Genomic DNA, 26993 nt, shown 5'->3' on the forward strand with positions numbered 1-26993 from the left:
AGATATAGAATGAATGGAATTATTTCCTCATTTTAAAAAATTATGTAAGGTTAGTCGTATATTATTACCCCCATTTTATAGAGGAGAAAACTAAGGCTTAAAATTCTTGGGTGTGACTCCAAGTCAGGAGGAGAACCCAGGGTTTCTGAATCCAAGTTTTAAGCTCTTTCTAGACCACCTGTCAGTCTCGCCAAATTATGAGGAATATGAGGAAATTCTTAGTGTTGACAAAATCAAAACACTATTTTGAGACTGTGTTTTTATTCCTAATAAGAACCTCCACTTTCACATTCTTTCATACTGTCTTTTAAAAATTATGTTAATGTTGAAGTATGTGATATTAACCTAACTTTGGATCTTATATCCTGTTTTCAACCTATTTCTAGAGAGCTTCTGCAAATTCATTCTATTAAGAAAAATAATTATTAATATCTTTTTAAAGGCTTTAGGAAGCAGGAGAATCTGAATTTTGAGCATGTTTTAGCTTTTAGTAGTTGGAGAAAAAACCATCCATCTACCCAAACAGATTCCTCGCCTTTTATAGCTTAAGGCTGTAATGAAGACAATGCATCACTTTTGTGATAATTGCTTGAATTACTATTCTATGTGAATGGCCCACTTGGGCTGATCTCTACATTTGGTTGTAGAAATAGAAGGTTTCTCTCCCCCATCCTTGGTTATAGTTTGCATATGCCAGTTAACTTCAGCAGTGTGATAAGTTCTTCCAAATGTAAAGTTTGAATATTTAGTGATAATGAGAAATGATGATTAAGACTTAGCTGGTGTCTACACAAGGGAAGCATAGTGTGGTATTTGGGGGGAAATGCCTATTTACAGCTCCATGTTCAGCTTTTACACTGAGGAAAATAAAAGCAGCATCTTCCCGGCAGCAGAATGTTTGAAACACATATAGCTGTCAGCCCCTGTGGGATACCTGGCCTGTGTAGAAGCTTATGCCAGGGGAGGGCGGGGGGGGGGGGGGGGCATGAATGGCTCCAGCATCACCACAGCACTAAAATGACCGTTCATTTTTGGTAAAAATGATTTTAAGTAGGGGGCAGCTAGGTGGTGCAGTGGATAAAGCATGGGCCCCGGATCCAGGAGCAGCTGAGTTCAAATCTGACCTCAGACACTTGACATTTACCAGCTGTGTGACCCTGGGCAAGTCACTTAACCCTCATTGCCCTGCAAAAAACAAACAAACCCCAAAATGATTTTAAGTGTGAATGAAAAACAGTTTCACCACCATAGCTTCTTGTAGAAATAATTCTTAGGAAAAACAAAACTTTCTAATGGGAACAGATAATCATTTTTTATGGCCCAATATACTATTTCCCTGATTCCGTGGAGACTCAAAGCAAGAATATATTGTAGAATGATAGGCTCATAGGCTTTAAAGCTGTGTGAGGGTTTAAAAGTCACTTAGTCCAATCTATGCATAATATTGGTGTGGGAACTGAGATCCAGAAAGGGAGAGTGATTTGCTCATGGTCACATGGGTTGGTTGGTTGGTTGGTTGGTTGTCCTTTGTTCTCAAAGACAAACAAAATGACACCACTATGTTGACATCAAGGTACAGTGTATATGACTGTAGCTGATCAGACCAATATGAACTCAGAAGGCTCTACCACAGGTCAGGCACAAATAGTCCAAATGAACATTTGGAGTGGAGATATCTCTAGATATGCATATCACGTGGGTAATAAATAGAAGAATTGGCATTTGAATACGTCTTCTGACTTCAAATTCAAGGCAAATCAACAATTATTAAATACCTACTATATTCTAGGCATTGTGCTTTTTACAGCTTGGGATATAAAGGCGGGGTGATTTCCTTTCTCAAGCTCACCATATAATAGAGGAAACAACCTGCAAACAAGTATGTACAAACATTAAGGAGGACTAGGAAAGGCTTCTGACAGCAAGTGGGACTTTAGCTGAGACTTAAAGGAAAATGGGGAAGCCAGGAGAAATAGTGGTCTTATTTCTCTTTTCCTAATAGGATTCTATACCTATACATGCAGTAACATACATGTACATATACACATGTATGTGCACAATGCATTATTTGTTCTTTGTATCCCCAGCACTTATCCAGTACTTGGCACATAGTAGGAACTTTAAAATACTTGTTGAATGACTGATTGTAAATTATATCTCATCTTACCTAAACTTGTCATCCTTATCCCTGAACAAATGACTATCTTTTATGTCACTTGTCTAAATAACTTTATTAATGTTATTAAAATGATAAAGTGACTATCTTTTATGTCATTTGATTAAATAACTTTATTAATATAAAGTGACATATTTAAAGAGTCCAAAGCCAAAATATGTCATGCAACATCTTGGGAAATAGCAACAAACTTTGTTCTTTATTTGTTATTATAATGAGTTCATAGGTCAAATGGAATGATTTGGTGGCAGTCTACACATGGATTGTCCTCAGTTTTACCTGATTTGGGTTATTGGAGAATCCATTCTCTTTCTGTTCTGGAAACTATCATGATTATTTATAGTGTACCTTGGATAGTAAAGTACTATGTAAACATTAAAGATCTAATTAAATGTGACCTCTTATTATTATAATTATTTTCTAAGAAATGGTGCTTTTTTTTTTTTTGGTCCACTGTAGTTGAGATGGATAGCCTTTCTGAACTATCCCAGCAAGGTGCCAACCATGTCAACTTTGGGCAGCAGCCAGTCCCAGGGAATACTGCTGAGCAGCCTCCATCCCCTGTGCAGCTTTCTCATGGCAGCCAACCATCGGTCCGCACCCCTCTTCCAAACCTGCACCCTGGACTTGTATCTACTCCTATTAGTCCTCAGTTGGTAAATCAACAGTTGGTGATGGCTCAGTTGCTGAACCAGCAATATGCAGTGAACAGACTCTTAGCCCAGCAATCCTTAAACCAACAGTACTTGAACCACCCTCCCCCTGTCAGTAGATCTATGAACAAGCCGTTGGAGCAACAGGTCTCTACCAACACAGAGGTGTCTTCCGAAATCTACCAGTGGGTGCGAGATGAACTGAAAAGAGCAGGAATCTCCCAGGCAGTATTTGCACGTGTGGCTTTTAACAGAACTCAGGTCAGTTGGCTTGGATTCTTTTTAAATTTTTTTTTTTTTGCAGGGCAATGGGGGTTAAGTGACTTGCCCAGGGTCACACGGCTAGTAAGTGTCAGGTGTCTGAGGCCGGATTTGGACTCAGGTCCTCCTGACTCCAGGGCCGGTGCTTTATCTACTGTGCCACCTAGCCGCCCCCTAGTTGGCTTGGATTTTGAAAGAAATTTTCTTATTTGTGCATGCCGTATATGTTCTTTCTCTCTCATTGTTGGTGGTTTTCTCCTCTTGGATCATCTCTACACGGGTGCTGTCTGTCAGTGTCTAGGCTGAGACATGAAATCTACTTTAATACAACCTGCCATTGTTGGCTATTCCTAATCGTGCCTTAGGAATACTACCATATCTTCCATCCAGTTTCTAGTTCACATTGACTTCCTCACTGGCAGAGGGTGACTAGAATGATAACTGTGAATTGGATCCCATTCAGGGCCCACTCATGAATGCTACCAAAGGAGCAGGTGTTAAAAGTTAATGTTAGCTATATCCTCATGTCATCCCATGAATCAGAGAAGACAGCTAGGTGGTACAGTGGACAGAGCTCCTGGCCTGGAGTCAGGAAGACCTGAGTTGAAATTTGGCTTCAAACATGATATGACCCTGGGCAAGTCACTTTACCTCAGTTTCCTCATCTGTAAAATGAGCTGGAAAAGGAAGTGGTAAACCACTCTAGTATCTTTGCCAAGAAAACCTCAAATTGGGGTCACAAAGAGTCAGACAAGACTGAAACAACTGAACAACAATATGAATCATAGAATACTTTAAATGTTAGGGAATTTCCAGTGATTGGGAACAACTTGATTATTTTATTGGTGAGGAAAATGAAGTCAAAAGAGACTGACATATGCCCAAGGTCATGTGCCTATTCATTGGCTTAGCTGATTTCAAGAAACTATTTATTAGATAAGAACTCTTCCCTTGTGCTGCAAATAATCGCTTCATTTTTAAGCCTCAACTTTATCATCTGTAAGTGGGCATGATACTTTGCCTATCTCAAGGTGTTGTTGTAAGGAAGATGCTTTGGAAATCTTAAAATACTATAAAAGTGTGAGTTATTTTGCATCTATACAAGCTGAACAGGTGAAAAAATAAATGTAATAATGCTAGGTATTTTATTTCAAATTCATTCTATAGCTTTTTTTTTTTTTCAAACTAGGGATCCTGGGGAAGTACTGAGGGGATTGTGGAGACCAGCTATGATCAGCTGTTAAGTGATGGCAGCAGTATAGTTCATTAGCATAATAAATTAGCATAACATAGTCACTCTCCTCATTGCTGTCATTCATACTTTTTATTTTTTACTAGCTGTAGTATCTGCACCCCTACCCCTCTTCCAACATCATCTGGGGTCCCATTATTACCTGTTCTTCAGGCAGCTTTTGCTATTAGAATCTATACTTTATCAAATCCAGAATAGACATTCCCATCAATAAACACTGAACACTTTTATTTTGGTGACAGAGCAGAAGGGGAGGGAGAAGTTATGTATATGTGAAATAATGAGATAAAATGTTTTGAGAAACATTAAATTAAAAATTAAATGGTTTTTAATTAAGAGATCATCGGACCTAGCCCTAGAAGGAACCTTTAGAGACTCTCTTGTCATCCTACCATCTTCATTTACAGATTAGAAAACTTGAGCCAAATAAGTTAAATAACTTGTCCAAGATCACACAGGTGGTAAAAAGCAAATCCAGCCTTTGAACTCAAGTTTTCTGCACTGTGGCATTTAGAAATAAATGTTCTTGTTTGGTTGTTTGTTTTGCTACTGCTGCCATGATGGAAGGTGGAGTTTTTTGCCATGAGCATGAAAGGAAGGTAGTACGTAATGGTGGCTAGATCCAAGGAATTAGGTTCTTTTAATATTTTGGATTTTAACATCATTGTCCTGAGTTTGTTTACTTGACTCACTTCATCTTCTTTTAAGGTTATCCTTTTGACTTTGTGAGTGGTTAAAATGCCGAAGATGAATATAAAGTCATTAGCAGAATTTGCATAACAAGTTGATTCACAGCTTTTTACCTGAAATAATGTGTTGTACATTTTAAAGTTATCTGGCAACTTAATTTCATATCTCCATATGTTTAGACTAGAGTAGGTCTAAAATACTACTTGTTACTACTGTAGGTAGCATTCTTTATTAGCAACCAATTCATGATACTTAATGAAGCACTCGACTCAAATTAAACCCATACAAGCCTTGGTTACTTCATAGCTTACTGTCTAAGGTAACATTGATTAACACAGTAAGACAAAGATACATTGATAATTGCTAAGAATTACTAAAGGTTTCTTATGGTAGAGAGTACAGAGAGTGACAGGTAGAATGGGAGATGGAGAAAAACTATCCCTTATCAACACAGTTTTTATTTTTAGAGAGCACTGGTGATATTGTCATTTCTGAGAAGATTGATAGTGAAAGTGGGCAGGGATTTGGTGTCAGTATTTATAAAGCACTATAAGTTTTGCAAAGCCCTTTAAACTCTACGTAATCTCATTTCATCCCTGTGAGTTAGGTAAAATTGATTATCCTCATTTTACAGATGAGGAAACTGAGGCACAGAGAGGTTAAGTGACTTGCCCAAAGCCCCACAGCTGGGGTCTGAAGCAAAACTGAAAATCAGGTCTTCCTGACTCCTGAGTCTCACCCTCTGTCCACTGTACCACCTAGCTGTCCGGGTTTGAATCCCAAGTGTTACCATTTAGTAAATATGTGGCCTTAAGCAAATCAGTGAAGCTCTCTGGACTCGGTTTCCCCATTTCTAAAATGAAGGAAGGATTGGATTAAATGAGCTCTAGGGTCCCTTCCAGCTGCAGATCTTTGGTCCTATTTTTCTATTCATAGGAGCTATTTGTGATAGTAAAACATTATATGGTCTTTACTTGTGTGCGATTTAAATCACCGAGAAACCAACTCAGTGGCTAATGTCACATAAGAAGTGACTGTTTTTCTGAGATAGGAGAGGAAGATACAGAAAATTTGGTACAGCTAGATGCAGAGCACTTTAATAAAAACCACCTTAATGTCTAACCCATTTTTAAAAGAACTATTTATTTTATTCTGGAATGACATGAAAAGTGTTTCAGTTAACATCTTCACTGCTGGCATAGGGATAGTTCTCAGTAAGAAATTGTTTGAAACAGTTCATTATAAATCATTTGCTGGGTACATTTCACCATATCCTTCTATTTAAGTATGCAGTTTCGGAGACATAGTTTTTGCACACGCAAGCATGCATGTATTTTGGGTGGTCACACTTAAAAAAACACAGCTGCATTTATTTTATTGATTATACATTCATATGAATGCATGTAGTGTGTTTATTTCAAAGTGTATGCATTTCAATAAAAGCAGGTGCAGAGTGTTAGTGTATGGTGTTAGCGTAGAGTACTAAAATACACATGCTAATGCATATGCATATATCTGGAGCTCTGCACAGTTAAATCTCACATCACACATTTGTGTGCACTTATTACAATGTGCAATTCCAACTTAAGTTTTTTTTAAATAGTGTAAAATATGTACATACAAATGCAAAGCTTTATGACATAATCAGACAAAGACACTGTTGTCACATAAGCAATCGGAAGAGGAAGGAGGGATGATGGTCTGGACACACATAGTTCTGGTTCTTTCTTTCTGGTTGGCAAGCATGTATTAATTACAATAGTTCCTGAATAATATCACATAGAGGGCAGCCGAGAGGTGCCTGGTGGGTGTGCATAGGCTACAACCAATGAGGCACTTCAAAAATATGCCATCAAGGAAATGAGTGGGAGGACAAGAAGATGGGTTTGTCACATGGCAAGGCTGAGGGATGGCAGGGACAGAGTACTTCAATGGTTCTCTCAGTCAGGAGAAAGGAAGGAAGGCCTCTAGAACATTAGGAGGACCCACTGTGAGGAACATATGGGAGGAGGCAGACAAGGATCACACTAAATGGGCAGTCCTCATCATTGGACAGGAATCCCAAATTGATGAAACTGAGGAACTTGAGGATTTGAGCCCTGGGAATTTCATATTTACTACATTTGCACGCACCATAATACATCAGCAGGAGCCGCATAGGTCCTTCACAACCATAGCAGCCCCACCCCCCCAATTACTTAAGAAAGTCCTACAAATATAATTTGTATATTCTACATTGTAGAATTGTATAATGCTACAAATATAATTCACTTGTGGTAAAGTTTTTAAAAAATCATTTCTTAAATTTGAAGAAACTTCCCCTTTTGCTTTTTGTATTTGGTAGAAATTTACATGAATTACTATGGAAGAGACTAAATCTCAAGAGAGGCCAATTAGTTGTGCCTGTTTCATGAGGTTTTAGTATAGGCCAATATATTTTTAAAATTTTTCTAAAGCTTCTAAATAAACAGCAGCTTTTATATATTTCTGGAAAGTTGCTATTTAAACAGAGAGGATTCAGCTTCTATATGTGTCACATGTATTGTACATGTTGTCCATATCTATGTAGCAGTGGGATTTTAAAATAAAACCCAGGGTTTCCTTGGATCCCATTCTCAGGCCTTTTCCTTTCTTTTCCCCCTTTTGTCTTTGGCATACTTTATTTTCCAGTAAAATGAAGAATGAAGATGGATTATTCAAAACTGATAACAGTAATGGACCATCATGCAATGTTTTATTGAATTTGAGTTCTGTAAATTATCTGGTGGAGAGAAATTTGCCTGCTTAAGTATAACAGAAATTGCCAATGTGTTCATATAATTCTTTGCAGTGTAATTTAAGAAAAAGCCCACTCTCCATATCACTATTGAATCAAAGGTAAAAAGGTGCTCTTATACCACGGTGACAGTACTCTTTTTGCTACTAAACGACATAGATGAATGTGTCTGCTTATAACTTACCTGGCAAAGGTCCAGGTGAGGGGGTGGAGTTAGAAAAGTATCTTTCACCTGGACATGTGATTTCAAATTCACTGCAAATGGGGCATTCCGAGCACTCTGAGGTGCTTTACATATTTGGGGGAGGTTTCATCAAATCATATTTTCTTTGTACATGCTTTGAAGTTCCATGAAGCTGATAAAAATCTATCTGAATCAGTGATTATGTTCAAAGAGGAGACAAAGTGGAGGCCAGACAGGCTATGTTTTTGTTCAAATTGGCAGACACTTTCATTTATCTGCTGTTTGAAAGAATTCATAATTAGCTTTGGAAAGTACTGATAATATTTATTGAACATTTTTTTACAATTAGTAATGAACTGTGCTTGTGATGACTTGCAAGCTCTTCTTTGGGAGTCTAAAAATAAACAGGCTTAGGAATCTCTTTACATATTCATTTTTTTTTCCATTGAAAAAAGTTTTAGAACTTTTACTTCCCAACTATGAACCTAAATTGCAAAATAATTTGAAATTTCCCTGTGATAAAATCAGTTTGAAAGGCTATAGATTAATACTTGGAAAACCTCCATGCTAGGAGGAAGTCTTTTCATAATTCAAGCTTCTAAAATTTCATTCATACAGATGCATCTCCTGTCAGTGAAGGTCACAACCCTTCTACACCTTAAATAATGGTGATGAATAAATAACAACAACAACAGCAACTAGGATTTAGAGATCACCTTCTGTGTATCAGGCAGTGTGCCAAGCACTTTACAAGTAGTACCTCAGTTGATTCTCGTAGCAGCCCCAGTAGGCAGGTGCTATTATTATCGTAATTTTATAGATGAGGAAATGGAGGCAGACAGAAGTTGTGACCTGCCCAAGATCACACAGCTAGTGAGTGTCTAAAGTCAAATTTGAACTTGGGTTTCCCTGACTCCAGGCCCATTGCTGTATTTGCTATGCCACCACCTGGCTACCTAGTCCTGTCCAAAGATGCGGACTGTACTCAGCCTGTGCGTATCCATCCTTGTTGTGATCCTTGTCTTCCCCCTCCCATATGTTCCTCACAGTGGGTCCCCCTAATGTTCTAGAGGCCTTCCTTCCTTTCTCCTGATTGAGAGAACCAGTGAAGTAGTCTGACTGTCCATCTGTCCTTCCTCCTCTTTGTCGTGTGACCATTGGAACTGCTTCACTCTAGGCTAGTCCTCACACAACAGGCAGAATCCGTCACCAGGCCCATTCTGGAAGTGAACCTCTGCCCTCAGCAAGCTAATATTGGTTCTAATGGGGGAACTAGACATGTATACCCACATACATAGCTACACATATGTATGCACATGCATACACATATCGGGACATACAAGAGAAATAAATATTAGATGGAAAGTAATCTTAGTAGAGAAAGCACTAGCAGTCAGGGAGACCAGGTTGGCCTGCCTTCAGGAAGAATACTAAAGGAATCGAGGAATTCTAAGGCTCTGAGTTTGCAAAGGAAAGCATTCCGGGCAGGAGGAAAACAGCCGTTGCACAGGCTTAGAGCTTATTCTTTGCCAGCGAGTCTTTTAAGAATGTAGGGTTTTTTCTGTGTTAGAATGAAGTATCACAATTGGATTTTAAAGAAGGGAAATAAATAAAATTGGTATTAAATGTTTTTCCCAACTAGCTAAGTTTTTCTGGATTTTTATTTTTGCCCTCTTAAAAACATTAGTGCTAATTTCAATATATTTTTTAATGAGGGGCAAAAATGGCATATGTGTGTGTGTGTGTGTGTGTGTGTGTGTGTGTGTGTGTGTGTGAGAGAGAGAGAGAGAGAGAGAGAGAGAGAGAGAGAGAGAATGGGGATGCAGATACCATGTAAGACCCTCGCACTTGATGATGTGCCTTGTAAACTCTAAAACATAGCATATGAGATTCTGGTCTCCTGCCATAGTAGGCCAGAATCTTTGTAGCATCTGTATTTAACTTTTGTGAGATGTGAGGTTTTGATGAATGGCCATCCAAGCACAAATAACACTAAAGTGCCCATGACTTTAACATGATATCATAGAGACAGTTCCCTTCCCCCAAACCAGATAAAGTAATAAGTGTGTTAAATATCTTCAGTAAGTTTGCATACAGGCATTTCAGCACCTCATATTAAATAATAAGTGAGAGACTCTGGGATTGTGCTATACCACTATTGACTCGAATAGCAGAAATCATTGAAAGGCATATTCATGTTGGGCCCTTGTCTAAGGAGATTTTGTTACTGAATGACCATTGTGCATTATGAAGTGACCCCTTAGATAGACTAATAGCAAGTCTCCTCCATGGTAACTGTAAGGGGGAGCAAAAAAAACGGTGGCTGTACCTACAAAAACAACTTACTTATTCAAGTGTTTTCCTTTGGTTATACCCTGACACATATATTTGGGGAGAATATTTCCTAAGTGGCCCAATATTTTTTTTTAACATATTCATTAGCTGTGGTCAAAACATTGTGTAGCTACTTTTCCCACGCATTGTCCACCAGGGGGCACTCCCCCCATTGAAAGCAATGGGCAAACTGGTTTCAAAATAGCTGGTATTATCTACACTGGTCTACCTACAGTTACTTCAGAGTTTGTGGCAATGATTCAGTTTTCCCCAAGATATTTTAAGGCAACAATTAGGCACTTGAACCATTACGATAATTAGGTTGAGTGAAAAATTGTTTTTTCTTCAAAATATTTGTCTAAGTATGGCTAGTAATTGACAAGAGAGACCCGCAATAAAACTTATTTATACCAGCTCTTAAACTTTGAGACTAAGCTTTTGTTTTACTCAGTGACCCATGCTGCCTCATTTCTTAATCTGAACAAGAAATTTTTTCATCCTAGATGTAGGAAGCAATGAAAGGTAGAACCTTTCACTAACCTTGCCCTTTTCTTTACTTTTTCTGTATTTTAGTGTTGTGCTGCCACAAGTCTTTTCTTTCCCTGAGTGTACAGGGGAAAAATTTAATTTTTTCCAAAGTCTAATTTCAAGTTTCCCCAGTATAATTGCCTAGAAAACATTTGTTTGATATCTTATAAATCATTCTGTCCCATAGCCTGTTCCTTTGGGTCATGTCTACCACACTATAATCTCCCCAAAACTCTCATAAAGTCTCAATGAAGTATTCCTTTAAATTTTCTATCAATCAATATTAGAGTTGACTAGTAACCCTTTTGTGTACTATGCATGCATGTCATTTAATAAGATTATAATATAGATGATGGATATAAAATATATACACCCCTCACTCACGAAGCCATTTCATAGCCTCACTTTATCTATTGCCTGCTTTCTTTTTCTTTTCTTTTCCTTTTTTTTTTGCCTGCTTTCTTTTAATGATATCTATGAAATCACTCATATATATTAGGACAAAATGGAACATGAACAGAAAGAGGCAAATGTTCCCCAAATCTTCATTTTTACTTTTTGAGAAATCCCTTTGGCTGTGTCACTATGATACCACATGCTAAATCAATTCAGTCAAATTCTGTCAAACGAGCTATTTGACGTCATACAGATAAACAATCTGGATGACTAATGACATTTTTTGTTTGAATTTTAATTGAATTGACTGCAGGCTTTGTCATTGTATAGGAATAGCCTTTGCCTAATTCAAGTACTTCAAGGCTCTGTTGTCATTTTTCAATCTAATTTGTGAACTTCTCTTGAAATTACGACTAAGTAATATTTGGTAGTGGTTATCTCTATTCTAGTGATGTAGTTTGTGCAATAGACACAAAATGTGAATATGTTTGTGTAGAAGCTATCCCCCATTAGTTATATGTAACCTTCTTACTCTGAATTCCGAAGAAAGTGTTGCCTCCATCAAGTCTGCACCCAACTATTTTGACAATGATCTACTTTAGCAGATTTTATAAAGCTATTCACAGTTATTCACCAAACTGTTCTGCCCTTGTTTTTCCCCAAAATATTATTTTTATGAAAGCTTTGGAGAGGAAAATCATAAGTGTTGATGGCCACTTGCAGACTGTTTCTTCTTCATCTATCAGTTCTTGGATCCATGGTTCCATTTTGTTGTCAAAGAAACGAAATGGGCTGTGGTGATCCCAACATTATTCCACACAAAGGGATGGAGATAGAAAAAAGGGGAAGGAAGCTTAGTCCTTGAAAAATAGAAATTAAAAAAAAAACTTAACTGAAACATTTAGAAGGAAATCTTCACTTTCTTAAAAAGCATTCTTCTAAAAGTATAAAAGAATTTGTCATAAAATAGTAATGACCTCCTTGATGGCAGAATCAATCATAAAAGCTCCCTTTTGCCATAATAATTTTCTCATATTGCCGATGACCATTCTCAGCCTAGAAATTACTAATATGATTTACTTGAGGTGCTAGTAATCTAGGAAATGCAGATATTCTATACAACATCTTAAATTCTATTTTCATAAAAGGACAAATGTTCTTTTCATTAACATTCTACTGTGGATCCTTGTAATGTGGAAAAGCAGTTATGTATTTCAAATTACATCTGCGTCTTCTGAAGTTCAAAATTTCAGCATTACATATATTAGATTACTGGTATAGCAGGATAGTATTTGAAAGTATTTGGAGTATGTCAGTGTAATTCTCCAGTATAAAATTGAAAGGCCAATTGGTGTCACTTATTTTTAAATAATTGGAGCTGGTTATATTCTAATGTGCAATATTTTTAATGCTTCTAAAGTGGTGCCTTGGGAGTATTTTTTTTATTTGTTTAATCAAATTTCTGAAGCATTTTCCTTTAAAGTCTGTCTTTCCTTTTTCAAGATTTTTTTTTTCCTTTACATATTGAACCGCTGATTTTTCTGCAGCTTTGGTCTAGCCAGCATGAGAACTATGCAATCCAATGTTGCTGAGCTGAGGATTTCACTTCATCTTAACTTCTCTCAATTGTCTTACTGTGAAAGATTTCATGGCAAGTTAAGCCACTAAAAGGAAGGAGACCAATTAGGCAGATTCAGTTTATGTTGTATGTAAAGCAGATGCTTAATAAAATTAAGAATACAATTGAGGCTCTCTTCTACACCACCTAAATTGTCACTAATATATTCCTATGCAGAATTAATGCCTCTGACTGTTCATTTTCTACACATAGTGGAAAAGCAAAAGGAATGCTTAGGGATCACTTGGCACAGTGTGCTTTCCCCCAGACCCAGGCACTAGCTCACGCTTTTGCATTCATTCCCCTGCAGGGCTTGCTCTCAGAAATCCTCCGAAAGGAAGAGGACCCCAAGACTGCCTCGCAGTCTTTGCTGGTTAACCTCCGGGCTATGCAGAACTTCTTGCAGTTGCCGGAAGCTGAAAGGGATCGAATTTACCAGGATGAAAGGGAAAGGAGTTTGAATGCAGCCTCCGCTATGGGTCCAGCACCTCTGATAAGCACACCCCCCAGCCGTCCTCCCCAGGTAAAGGAGCCTTCCAGCTCGTTCCTTTCCTTTCCAGGGAAGGGTTTCCACACCACAATTCTCTTCCTTGAGTACCTTGTAATTTAGAATCTGGCCTCCTGTGACGAGTGGGATTGAGATGGGGAAATAAAACCTGAATTTGAATCCTGGCTTTCCCTTTTACCATTTGGATGACCTTGGATGAGTCACAGGCCTCCTATAGGAGTTCTTAAGAACCCCTGGAGCCCACATGTGTGTGGATAGATTTCTGGCAGTCCATGAACGTGGTTAGATTTTTTTTTTAAATACACTTTTATTTTCACTAGTCTCTGAAATTAAGCATTTCCTTCCATTGTGAATTTTTTAAAGAACTTTGTTCTGTGAAAGGTACTGAGGCTTCTTCTGCCTGCCAAAGGGGTCAATAACATAAAAAGGGTGAGAACCCCCAACTAGAATATCTCTGAGAATCCTTCCACCTCTAAATCCTATGTAGATTGTTTTAAAAAAATTCTAGTTTGCTGTTCTATGCAAAATATAATCAGACATCAGATATTTCTCTTACCACTATTAAGGGAAGACTTTTTAAATAAAAGGGAAAAAAAAAAACAGCTTAAAAGTCAATTTCCCCCCTCAAGTTAAGGTCCAGAGTTTTGTGATTTGTGGTAAGAAAAAAAAATAATTCTATTTGTATTTATGCTTTCCAATATAAACTGCAGCTGGTACCAATTACAAATCATCTCATTTGTAATCTTTCATAATTAAGTTTCATACAGTCCTTGAAAGCTGCTTTAAAAGGGGACCCATACAGAATTTTGTCCATTTCCCCAGAAATAGGTATATTTTATATTTCACTATAAAAATTTTCACCCAGGGGAAAAACGATGAATTTTCGATTCTTTCTGTTCATGTTCCTATGTTTAAAAAAAAAAAAAACCCAACAACAAACTTATGGACTTAGCTTCTAGTCTGAGACCTTTCAATAGACTTTCATTGCTAGACATGATTAGCATATGGAGTATGACTATACTGTAATGAAAGTGATTGGGGTTTGTTGTGCATGTATTTTTAAAACAAGCTTACCATAACTTATGCATCTAAATGAGTGTTCTTGCCTTCAAAGTAGTCACCTTGGAAGGATATACACTTATTCTAATGAAGGTAAATTTGGGAAGTAACAAAGAGAAATTTCTTAGGAAAGAAGTTAGACCCTATAATATAGTAAAAGAAAAGCCATTATTCTTATTTTTATTCCTAATTGAGTTTAGAATGTAAAATCCACTAGAAAATACTTTTCAAGAGAAAGTGACTATTCATCCTTAGCTGCACTCTGCATAAGATTGCCCTGAAATATCCTGTCAATAATATTCGTAATGCATTATAACCAAACAGGACCATCAAGTATAAATGCATTGGGTTAGCATCATTTGGCCAATCATCCCTTTCTTTTTTTCTTTTCTTTTTTTTTAATCATCCCTTTCTAACACAGGTCATGTTCATTTCCATACTCTCTGTGTGTTTGTGGAACTCTTAGAAACATGAAACTAGTTTTGCCACTATTCCTTTTGGAACAGGGACTTCCTTTAAAGCTTAGCTCAAGGTCACCCTCCTGTGTGAATCCTAAGCTAACGTACCCAACTGTCAATCCCCCCCAACCCCTGGAAACAGACTTTTTTTTTTTAAACTTAGCTGCATTCTCATGGTGTTTCTCCCCACAATAAAGAGCAAGCTGCTTAATGCCAGGGACCACTGAGTTCTTGTCTTCACAGCCTCAGATGGGCCTGATGCCTGACTGAAGAAAAGGCATTTAATAAATGTATGTCTCACCTTGTTCCACTAGACCAGAGCTTCTTAAACTTTTTCCACCCTCAACCCCTTTTGGCCTAAGAAATGTTTATGACATCTTGGGTGTATAGGTGTATTAAAATAGGTACACATAACCTTTTGTTGTTGTCAAATTTTTTTGCAACCCCCAGTTTAAGAAGTTAGGCACTAGACAATGCATCTTGTGTGGGGTTAACCCTTTAAAAGCTTGTGCTCTGGCACTGGGTTATTCAGCATACTACTTAAGCTAGAGTACTCACAGAATGAACCCTGTTCCATCAGAGTAATAACTTGAGTTTGGAGCTGCTTTATTCACCCATTCATCACCAGGCTTGCCTTTACTTAAGTATAGCTTTTTATTTTTTCTGATTTTTCTAGTGCTTTATTGCTTTTCTGTGTCCTAATATGAAGCAAAAACAGTCCCCTTCAACAAAGTACATTTGTCAAACTACTGCAAAACCTCATTGTTGCCTATATTACCAGGTTACTCTTACTGTAAATTAGGATTGGATAGGACTCTTTTATTTTACTAACTGTTGTTCTTTGATAAATTGGGATAGCCCACAAACATAATTGATTTTGTTTTGAATTATTTATATACCCCATCTCTGTTTCCTAAATTAATCAGTTAATCAGGCCACTCTAAGCTATGTAGACCTGGCCAATAATGCAGATATTGAGTCAATATAATGTATAAGTAATACAGAACTACACAGTGAAGTTATTTAAAATTAAAACGGTTTGTCAAAGCCAAATAGTTATCCATCCGATAGAAGTGTAAGATGATTTTGGCATTACATGGGTCCCTTTGTCTCTCTGAGAACATCAATCCTTAAATTGGCTTCCTACTTCATTTAAGTTTCCTGTATGCAGCAAAAACTTATTTAGTGCTTACTTTGTGTAAAGCCTGATTCTGGATGCTTGGAGAAATACAGTGCATTAAAAAAAATTTATGAAATGCCTACTTCATGCTAGATATTGTGATATTCTAAGGATATAAAGGCAAAAAATAAAACCATCCCTTTCTCAAAAAAAGTATAACTTATCAGGGAAAACAATATTTAAAATATGAGAAAATGGGAAGTATATGCAAAGGAAGCACAAGCCAAGTCAGAGAGGAAGAGGCAATCTGGGGGCAAATCAGGAATGGGCCCCTGTAGGCGTGGCACATGGGCTTGGGAGGAAACTCAGGATTATAGGGTAGAGGTGAGGGAAGAAGATAAGCCAGACTGGGGAGCAGCCTGTGCCAAGTTGGGAAGATGGGATTTTATGTGTGAGGAATGCAAGCGTGGGGACATAGGATGTGTAAAGGGGACTAAAATAGAAGTCTAGAAAGGCAGTTTGGAGTCAGAGCATGAAAGTCCTTGAAATCCCTGAGGAGTCTGTGTTTTATCCCAAAGACAATAGGGAGAAGGGGAATGACATGGACCCTCCATATTAAGAACCTCAGTTTTGGACTTGTGTGCATGATGGATTGAGAATGGGAGACTTGAATCACTTCCTTCATAGAGTTTACTGTTCAGTAGCTTACTGTAAGACCCAAATACCAATAACTATCAGTAAAAATATTACATGACAAGTACATCATGGAGGTGGAGAATAAATCATTTGTGAGCTCAAGGGAGAAGAGAGTTGCTGATTTTCACATATGGGCTTTAAAGGGTAAGAATGGATTGAACAGGTGAAGAGAAGATAGTTAAATAACAAAGTGGTTCCTTGAGCAGAAGTCTAAAGGGAGACTTTTGCGGGGCATGTTTGGAAAATGAAGTCATCTAGTTGGGCCACCCTGGAAAGTATGTGAAAGGGACCAGAACATGAGAATCAGAATTTATTAAATGCCTACTGCTTGCCAAGCAATATGCTAACTTTATGGATATCATCTCATTCAAGCTTCACAATAACCATGGGAAGTAGGTGCTATTACTATCCCCATTTGACAGTTAAAGAAACTGAGGAATAAGAGGTTAAGTGACTCACCAAGCATCATACAGCTAGTGATTGTCAGAAACTGGATTTGAACTCAGATTTTCCTGACTGCAGGCTCAGTGCTCTATTCACTATACCATTATGAAGGAAATTAAAAATGAAATAACTGAATAAATACTTACTTAGTGCCTATCAAGTGTTATAATGTTGAACACCTTTAAATGGCAAACAAAGAAATTTGAAGTGTGGCTCTTTAACAGCAGGGACTATCTGTGCCTTGTTTTGTATCCCCAGTGTTTAGCACAGTGTCTGGCACTTAGAAGATGCTTAATAAATGTTTATTGATTAACTTAGTAGGTAATAGAGGGCCACTGAAGTGTACTGTGGAGGGTTCTGATACAGTCATGCATAAGAAAGGTTAATTAATCTAGCAGTGATATGTGGAGGTAGGAAGACATATTTAGAACTTTCAGTAAGTTGATGCCAATGGAAAGAGAAAAAAGTTGGTGAATGTAAAAGTTGTTAACCAAGACTAGAATGGGCATGAATTGGTAGCAGCTGGAATATAGAGAAGGGAAAATCAAAGACTTTTAAATACTGAAGTTTCCAACCTGGAAGTCACTTAGCACAACTAAATGTTAGATAATAATAAAGATTAATAATTGTGTATTGAGTGGATTTAATTCAATACTTTAAAACTTCTTTTCATTTTTTTATTAAGCAGCATTGAAACACGTGTTTAGTATTTTTAAAGGCATATTCTAGAATAGTACTACTAGCAGTAGTTGAAATGTAGCAACTTTTAAAAATTAGTGATAATAAGCCATACATGAAGTTCTAATGTGCTTATTGTACATCACCAAGAAAACAAATCTGTGAATCAAAAACATACCAATTATAGTTGGTTTACAGACAAAACATCTGTGCACTTAGTCAGTCTAGTTCTAACCAAACACAAAGGAAAAAAAAATCAAGAGAAAAAAATAGTGCAGATGCCCTGAGAGCAACCTTGACCAGCCTCAGATTACTCTCCATGCATTTGTCACTGTTGAGAAATCTTGATGTTTCTCTTAGCAGGCCATATGCCAAATACGATCTCCAAAGCACACTGCCGTAATGATCCCTATTTGGGTTGTGGGGATGAGTATAAATTCATCCCATCTTTATGTGAACCCAGGACAAGGGATTTTCCTTGGTGGGCTCAGACTCACTAGGGATACTTCTGAGAACAGTCTATTCTGGGAAATCTGAGTTGAAATGTGAGTTAAACTAGACCAATAGCAAGAATGTGAAAAAGGAAAGTGAACTTCTTGGTTCTTTCCAGGTAGCTCCAAAGGTGTGTTGTGGCCAAGTGAAGGATCACTAGACTGGAGGTCAGGAAGGCTTAGATAGAAATCCTTCCTCATACACTGACTAGCTGTATGGCCGGCCAGGTTTTTTAACTACTCAGTTTCTTTGTGCATATAAAATGAGGACAATATGACAAAATTTCTAATACATAAAATGGCTATCCTCTCATTTTTTTTCTTTATATCTTCTGAGTTCCTTCACCCTAACTTCATTCCTGGAGTACACTAAAAGATTTATTACAGCACATTCTTTAATATAACAAAATATTCATAACTCTCCAAACAGGGTGACTACTTATGTTATAGCTGATAAAAGATTAGATTGCTATAGGAAATGGAGAAAATAAGTTAAAATCTCTGTATTTCCCTAATAGCCAGTGGGACGAAGTTGGGGTAGGAATTAATTGACCTTCCTTTATGGTTGGGCAGTTGGGGCTCTACCTCTCATTGCCAGTTTTACTTTCCCTATATTAATTAAGACAGTTCTTTCAAAGGATATCATCTGGGTTATATTAAGCCATTTGTTTCTTACCCCAATTCACATAGGAGTAGAAAAAAAAGGAAATAAAGAAAGCCTATGAAAAAATATGAGCCAACCAACCAATCAGCGAAGATGGTTTTGGATTTAAAAGGTTATTTCCTGGCTGATTTTAGGAAATGCTCTAAATAAAATTTAGGCTAAATTTCAATAATTCCACTTTTCATTGCTTTCTGAAAATCACAGGGCCTTGTACTTAAAATATTTGAATTGAATTGAAAATTATTTTCTCTATCCCAGGCTAATTTTTAAAAAATACTTTTTTGGCACCTTTTTTGCAAATCATTTTATATCTTTCTCACCCACCATGAAACTATAGATGGCATATTGGATAGAGTGCTTGGCTTGGAGACAGGAAGATTTGAGTTCGTATCTGGCCTCAGATGGCTTACTAGCTGGGTGACCCTGAGCAAGTCACATAATGGTGTCTGCCTCAATTTCCCCATCTGTAAAATGGGGATAATAATAGTATCTATCTCCCAGGGTTGTTGTGAGGATAAAATGAGGTAATACTTCTAAAGACCCGTTCAAGCCCTAAAGCACTATATAAATTCTAGTTATCCCATCCCTCCCTATATAGCAAGCGATTGGCAGCTTATGCAAAATTAGACATTTATAGCCTTTGTCCCTGCCCCCTCCCTACCTTTCTGTTAAGAGGAATAAAGCCCAGATAAGTTTTAGGGTGAAAATGTCTATGTGCAAGCAGCTTTAATTGATTAATTAGTTAGAATTTTGAATAAAAATTGACAGCCACTATTTAGAGGAAATTATCAGTATTATTTTTAATAATATCCTTTTAAAGCATATGTTTATTAAACTTAAGTATTGATTATGTGCATTACATGTTTTTAAAGAACAGTGCCTTCAGAGGTATTTTAATTATATGCAAATATATGTGAAAAAAAAACTACTGCAATATCAAGTTCATAGAAGTATCCCGCTGACTCCTTATAACCCAATGTGCTCTTTTGCTGAATCCATTGTCCCATCCATCCTGATACGAGGAAGATACGTTTGAATCATATCATCCTAAAATGGCTACATTAACACCTATAACCCAATGGCATGGATACCACAGGTCATACCATAGGGGTCTTCCAAATGACTTACACCATTCAAAAATTTTTTCTCTTGATTTTCTTCTTTAGAAGCAAGAGAATAAATATGCAAATTTTATACTAAATTGATCTTATCATTTTAAATAGATAAAAGATCCTCCAAACATACAAACCAAAGTATTAAACAATCATTTCTCACAACAGTAATAGTATTTTTTCAGTCACAAATAAAAACACTTCAAAATTAAATTTTGCATTTTTAGGTAATATTGCTAAGATAACTTTTATATTCTTGGTTTCCTTTCTTAAAATCAAATATGCAAAATTGATGCTTGAATTCACCATACTAAGCTTTTGAGACTTTGATCAGAATAGTTTCCCCAAATTTCTCCAATTTGTCTTCACAAAAACTTTTCTTTTTCTTTTTTTTTTTTGTGGGGCAATGAGGGTTAAGTGACTTGCCCAGGGTCACACAACTAGTAAGTGTCAAGATCTGTGGCCGAATTTGAACTCAGGTACTCCTGAATCCAGGGCCAGTGCTTTATCCACTGCGCCACCAGCTGCCCTCAAAACTTTTCTGTATAAAGATCCTCCTGGACCTTGCAACTGCCTAAACTTTTAAATACATCCTATGCTGAACACTTGGAGGACAACTAGGAGGTGCAGTGGATAGAGTGCTGGCTCTAAAGTCAGAAAGACTTGAGTTGATAGCCTCAGGCATTAGCTGTTTGACCCTGAACAAGTCACTTAAGCCTCTTTGCCTCAGTTTCATCACTGCAAAATGAGCTGGAGAAGGAAATGGCAAATATCCAGTATCTTTGCCAAGAAAAACTCAAATGGGGCCATGAGGAGTTGGACATGACTGAAACAACTGAGCAACAAAATGCTACAAATTCATAGATAATCTAAGAGTGTCTTGTGCCTCCTATAAATCATAAATAATCAGGAACCAATTTTTAAAACTGAACAATTTTGCCTTAATCATAAATGATGATAAATACATGGAATGATGTTGCCCATGCCCTTAGGGGAGAGGAGCTAACAAATACCACAACACCTAAGTCTAACAGTACTTCTGGGCACATCTGTAATCATGGAGTATGTAGCAAATCCTACCATGATAAAAGCTATTCTGAAAGCAACTGCATTTATTATACTGTCTGTGCTATTTGCCAAGTAGAGCTGAAAAGGAGTTTGTTTTGTCTGGAATGAGCTACTTTATGAATTTTAATTTAGGGCATAATATTAAAAGCTAACCCTGGATTAAGGAAGGGTGTGGGTCTGTTGTTGTTGATGTTGTTGTTCTAAACTAAAACAGTATTTAGTAAAGTGCATGAGGTTAAAAAAAATTATTTCAGTTTTTCCCTGGGGGAAAAATGTGAGCTTCCCTGGTTGTGAAAACCTGTTCAACTTGGTTACCCCTTAAGCAATAACATGTGCCTTGTTTCAAAAAACTGTGTTTCTGTAAGTTCTCCTAACCATAATCAATCTTCTATGATGAGATATGTATCTGAGCAGATAAGTTGGGAAGGATAAGTTTTTCTAAATTTGTTTTTTAATTATTAAGGAAGGTTTACTCTCATTGCCTTTGTAAACACAGCACTGCTTTTACATTCTTTGTTTTCAGAAAAAAAATACTGAAATGCAACTTGGAGAGAACTTGGTTCCTACCCGAAAATAGCCACAGCTGTGATATATGATAATATTAAGCTTTTGAATGGATTATTTATAAGATTTTTATAAGTTGTGCTTTTTTAGTTAAAGTTGTGATCTTGCTAGAGAAATTGTGCTGGACAGAACCCAGAAAACAAATGGGAGCACTGGAAGAGATGAATGGAGTCCGGGTGCCATATGTTAAATTCTAGAGCAAGCATGTGCATTTTGCAAAGGAGTGAAAAGAGTTGTTGTTGAGAAGTACCCAGAGCAATGTTTTTAGTTTACACTTTACATTTTGTTAAGTAGATTGCTCTAGCTGTACTCTTTGCCTCCAATGTTTTTTGGAACATATACCTCCCCAGCAACATTTCCATAACAAAGGGTTTTCAATGTAATGTTGAAATTGATTTTTCTTTATCACTTAAGTAGGTAAGGGGGGGAAATACTGATTGAAAGTATCACCATGACATAAACAAATGGATCCTTTTGCCTCAGAGCGGGATCACCTCATAGAAAAATGACAAATATTAAAGCACAGTGGTGTGGGCACTTTCTGGAAATGTGTTAACTCTCTGGGGACCCTACAATATCATTTCCCAAATTGCATCTCCAGAGCCTTTTATGTCACTACACCCATGAAAGGGTCATTAGATAGTTAGGATCATTGGTTCCACAGCTGGGAGGGATTTCCCTCAAGGTATTTTCTTGTCTAGCCCCTTGCCTTAAGAGCTTGACAACAACATTTCATAGGTGAGACAATTAAAGGTCAGAGGGGTTGATTTCCCAAGGTCATTCAGCTGCTAGTGCTGTAGGGGAAACTACTATCTAGGGTGCCTTACTTACTACATAGGACCTTTGTTTCTCTTTTACTTTATCAATAGCTTCCCTATTTTCAAAAACCAAATTAAAAAGTCAGCTAGTATAGTGATTGACTCACAGTCCAAGAACAACTTTATAAAAATTAGGAACATAAATTTTTGAACCAAATATTTTTAAAAGTACATTATTGGAGCAGCTATGTGGCACAGTGTGGCACAGCACACCGGCCCTGGAGTCAGGAGTACCTGAGTTCAAATCCGGTCTCAGACACTTAACACTTACTAGCTGTGTGACCCTGGGCAAGTCACTTAACCTCAATTGCCTCACTAAAAAAAAAAAAGTACATTATTTATAGGAGAAAAAGTAATTTCCCTTCAATAGTATTACTCTTATACCCAGGATTTTGTGAGAGATAGAAGTGAATATTTTTATATTTGACAAATTGTGTAACATTATAAGGAGAAAACATATCTTTTGGAATTCAGAAGTTCATTCAAAAACTAAGTTGATTTTTTCCTATTTAAGTTATATATTAGTAAATGAGATTTTTAAGTAACTAAAGGTCTCTGTACTGTCCCCTACAAAATTAGATCCTTAAGAAATTCTTGTAGTTGGAGACCTATATTATGCATTTATGATAAGACCTCCCTTCTAAACCAGCTAACATTTCATTTCACAGTAAAAAAAATCTTATCATTTCTATGTAGATTTTTGTAAAGGTTCTCAAGTTAATTAATATCAACCCACATTTTAAAAAAATGTAAATGTAGCAGAACATGTGCTTATTTGAAGTAAAAAAAAAAAACCCAATGGTAACATCAGTGAGCTTTTAAAGTTGAGTTTGGCTTTTGCCCAAGATCTATGACACTGCCTGAAATTATCAATTTGGCATTTTCATATCCATTGATACACTTCAGTGCTGATGCTTCACTTCAAGGTCACATATTGTAAAAAATCTTATTGAACCATTGTGCATTTTGAGTAATGTACAATAATGTTCTCTTTAGATAGAGGGAAATAGTCCCTGATAGTGTGGGGACACAAGTCAAAAGGAAAAACTATATACATGGTTGCCAGAAAAAGATGGAATAATTACAGAACAGCTTGGACATACACGTGCAAAGTAGAACAAGCCTTTATGATAATTAGGAAAGGTACTATACCTGTTTCATGGATGGATAGAAGATTTAAATATGCAGTGCTGTAAATTGCTTTGTTATGGAAGATTTTTTAAATGAAACAGATAAGAGAGAAAAGCATAAAAGCAAAGTCTAATATTTAAAAGGCCACGAATATGTAATACCTATCAGTGATATAATTATCTGTATTAGGCATTGAGCACCAATGAAGAAATATCACTCTACATTATGATTTTAATTGTTTTTTTTTTTTAGGTTAGAATTGCAGTTTAAGATAATTGGGGAATAATTCTTATAGGGTTTTCAAGTCTTTGGAGCTATTGTCTGTTTTCCAGAAAACTCACTTTATGACACTGTAATTCCTAGTTGTAAGTTGGCAGTGACTCTCCTATTACAAATGCAGTCACCTGTGACAATATGACTTCCTTAGCTCAGGCAGCTTGATCTCTGAACAGGACATAATAGTAGATGACTGAATTGAAGAAGAGGCTATTGTAAAAGTACAACATCCAGTTTGGAAGCAGTGTTTTCAAATCTTCTGAACAATGTAATATCTCTCTGTTCGCTGCCAAAGAATGACAGTCATATTTAAAATGTGTCATAGGTAAAAACAGCGACGATTGCCACGGAGCGGAATGGCAAGCCAGAGAACAATGCCATGAACATTAATGCTTCCATTTATGATGAGATTCAGCAGGAAATGAAGCGAGCAAAGGTGTCCCAAGCACTCTTTGCAAAAGTTGCAGCAACCAAAAGCCAGGTAAGAGTCTAAGCTGAAACCAGGAGTCAACAAGTTTGGGTTGGGTTTTGTTTGGTTTTGTTTAAATAAATGATGCCAGAAGGGTTGCCAGTACACCATCACCTCTTCTCTATGCCCTTGGGTCATGACTGGGGTCAACAGTCTACTTTAGTTGAGAGAGTAATTTCTTATGGAGCATTCATTGAATTCACTCCACATTTATTTAGAGTTTCTAGGTGCTAGGGATAAAAAAACTGAAAAATTACATAATCCTTGTTTAATATACTAGAAGGGGATATAATGTGTACCCAAATACATCCAGTAGAAAGTGCAATGTGCAGTGTATTAAGTGCAATGTATTGGGGGAAATGATGTATTACTTTTAGATGGAAATGGAGGAAAGACTTTGAAAGGATTACACCTCAACTGTTTTTTCAATGAAAAGATGGGTTTTAGCAGGAAAAAAAGTGGCCAAATTGTTCCAGGTGTAAAGGAGGCCAAGCATAAACAAACAGAGGAAAAGAGGAGCAGGACAAGATGGGAGAATAACTAATGGGTGTAATTTGGCAGGAACATGGTGGTGTGGAAGAGGCAACAAATAATGTGAAATCTAGCTTGTAAGTGTTATGGTCAGATTGTGGAAAACCGTAAATGCCAGATTAAGGAGTTTGCAATTTCCCTAGAAGCAATAAAGATCCACTAAAGATTTTGGAGTGGGCAAGAAACACAGACACACTTGAATGTTTGAAAGATCAATTTGGTGGCTTTGTGAAGGAGTTGATTAGGTATAGGAAGTAGAATTGACAGAAGTTGGCCACTGGTTGGGGGTGAAAGGAGGAAGATGAAAAAGTCAAAGATAAGTTAGAGGTTCAATACTCACCAGGAAGATGGTGATACCCTCAACAGAAATAGGGCCATCCAGAACATGAGTAGTTTTTGGCAGGGGATATATTCAGTTTTGGACATGGAGAACTTAGTTGCTGGTGGGAGGTCCAGGTTGAGGATGGAAACGCAGGACTGTAATTGAACAGAGGAATTAAAACATGGAAATAGAGATTTGGGGCATCCTCTACATAGAAGTGATCATTGCCAAGTGGGTGAAATCACCAGGGCAAAGAGGATAGAGGAAAAAGAAGGTTCAGTGTGGATTAGGGGCAGGACAATGGGAATAGATTGGGCGGAGGGACTGTGTGGACAGTGTGGAAAAAACATCAGTCAAAGAACAAGTATTCATTAAGTCCCTCTTTGGTTCCCTCTGGGAACTGAGCTAGGGGATACAAAGACAAAACTGAAATAGTCCCCAGCCACAGGGAGGAGACAGCATACACATATGTATGTGTATATACATCATATACACACTCATGTGTGTATATGTGTAATTAATACAAGGTAGTTTAAGGAGAGACAACATTATATTTACAAAGTCTACTTGGTCATGATGAATAAAATTTTTAAAATTCACTGCTGGATCCTATTTACAAGTATTGGAGAACTGGAAATTTTGAGCATTGTCACAGGAGCAGATTATGAGTGGGGGGGAGCCCTGAATTATTACTGTTACTTAAATATTCTAACTACCTTGGTTTCCCTCATATAAATATTTAAAATAATCATTCTGCTTCTTCTGTTCTAACTATAACCTCTCCTCACTCACTGCTACTCTTATAAGGAAAGCTGATTTCTTTAACCTCCAAATAAATTTTCACATATATTGACATATTGTATATTTTCCTTTTATGCAGAAATCTTTCAAACAGCACGGATGTAGAAAAGGTTTTAATTATACTGCACGCTATATTATAAATTTATGAAAATTGAAAATATGGATGTTTGCAGAAAAGTAAAAAGGATGCAGTCTATTCATTTCATGAAAACTAATAGCAATGGGCAGCTAGGTGATGCAGTGGATAAAGCAGTGGCCCTGGATTCAGGAGGACCTGAGTTCAAATGTGACCTCAGACACTTGACACTAGCTGTGTGGCCCTGGGCAAGTCACTTAACCCTCATTGCCCTGCAAAAAACAAAAACAGAAACAAAACAACAACAAAACTAATAGCAAACCAAAAGATGGCCTGAGTAGTATTGCCACTGATTCTTCACTGTATTTTCATCACAATAATCTTGGTGAGCAAAGTCAAACCATGTATGAATATGTTGACAAAACAGTTAAGAGGATCTAAGAATCTGAATACAGAATCATTTTCTCTTCTCACCAAAATATTTATCTGAAAGGTGTTATGGCCATTCTGAACTTTAACGTCAGGTTTTACAAATTGCAAACTTCTAGCATTACCTAATCCAATTCAACAAGCATCCATTAGGTTCCTGATTTGTGCAAGTCGCTGTCCTGGCTTCTAGAGCCTCGGAGATGACAAGCTGCCTAGTCCCTGCACCCCAGAGAGGTTGTCGACTAGTGTAGGAATGAGACCTGTGTGCAAATAACTCCCCCAAAGTTAGAAAACTGTTATTCTTGACAGCTCTCCCCAAGTGCTTTATTGGGAATCTTTTAGCTGTCCATTTCTGGTGAAATATACAATCGTGCATTTAGTCTGTGATGTTACAATGCACATTTTTAGCA

The 26993-nt window shown here is 37.1% G+C and overlaps 1 protein-coding gene across 7 annotated transcripts in view; it reads left to right on the plus strand.

Moving 5' to 3' along the window:
• The window catches only part of SATB1 (SATB homeobox 1), a 118327-nt gene that overhangs the window by 50458 nt on the left and 40876 nt on the right, over nucleotides 1-26993 (plus strand). For all 7 annotated transcript variants that reach the window (XM_043967296.1, XM_043967298.1, XM_043967297.1 and 4 more), the window contains 3 exons: nucleotides 2636-3090; nucleotides 13179-13391; nucleotides 24281-24436. In XM_043967296.1, coding sequence (XP_043823231.1) covers nucleotides 2636-3090; nucleotides 13179-13391; nucleotides 24281-24436 — 824 coding nt within the window. The remainder of the gene's footprint in view (nucleotides 1-2635; nucleotides 3091-13178; nucleotides 13392-24280; nucleotides 24437-26993) is intronic.

This window comes from Dromiciops gliroides, chromosome 5, assembly GCF_019393635.1.
Source record: "Dromiciops gliroides isolate mDroGli1 chromosome 5, mDroGli1.pri, whole genome shotgun sequence".
Classification (NCBI taxonomy): domain Eukaryota; kingdom Metazoa; phylum Chordata; class Mammalia; order Microbiotheria; family Microbiotheriidae; genus Dromiciops; species Dromiciops gliroides.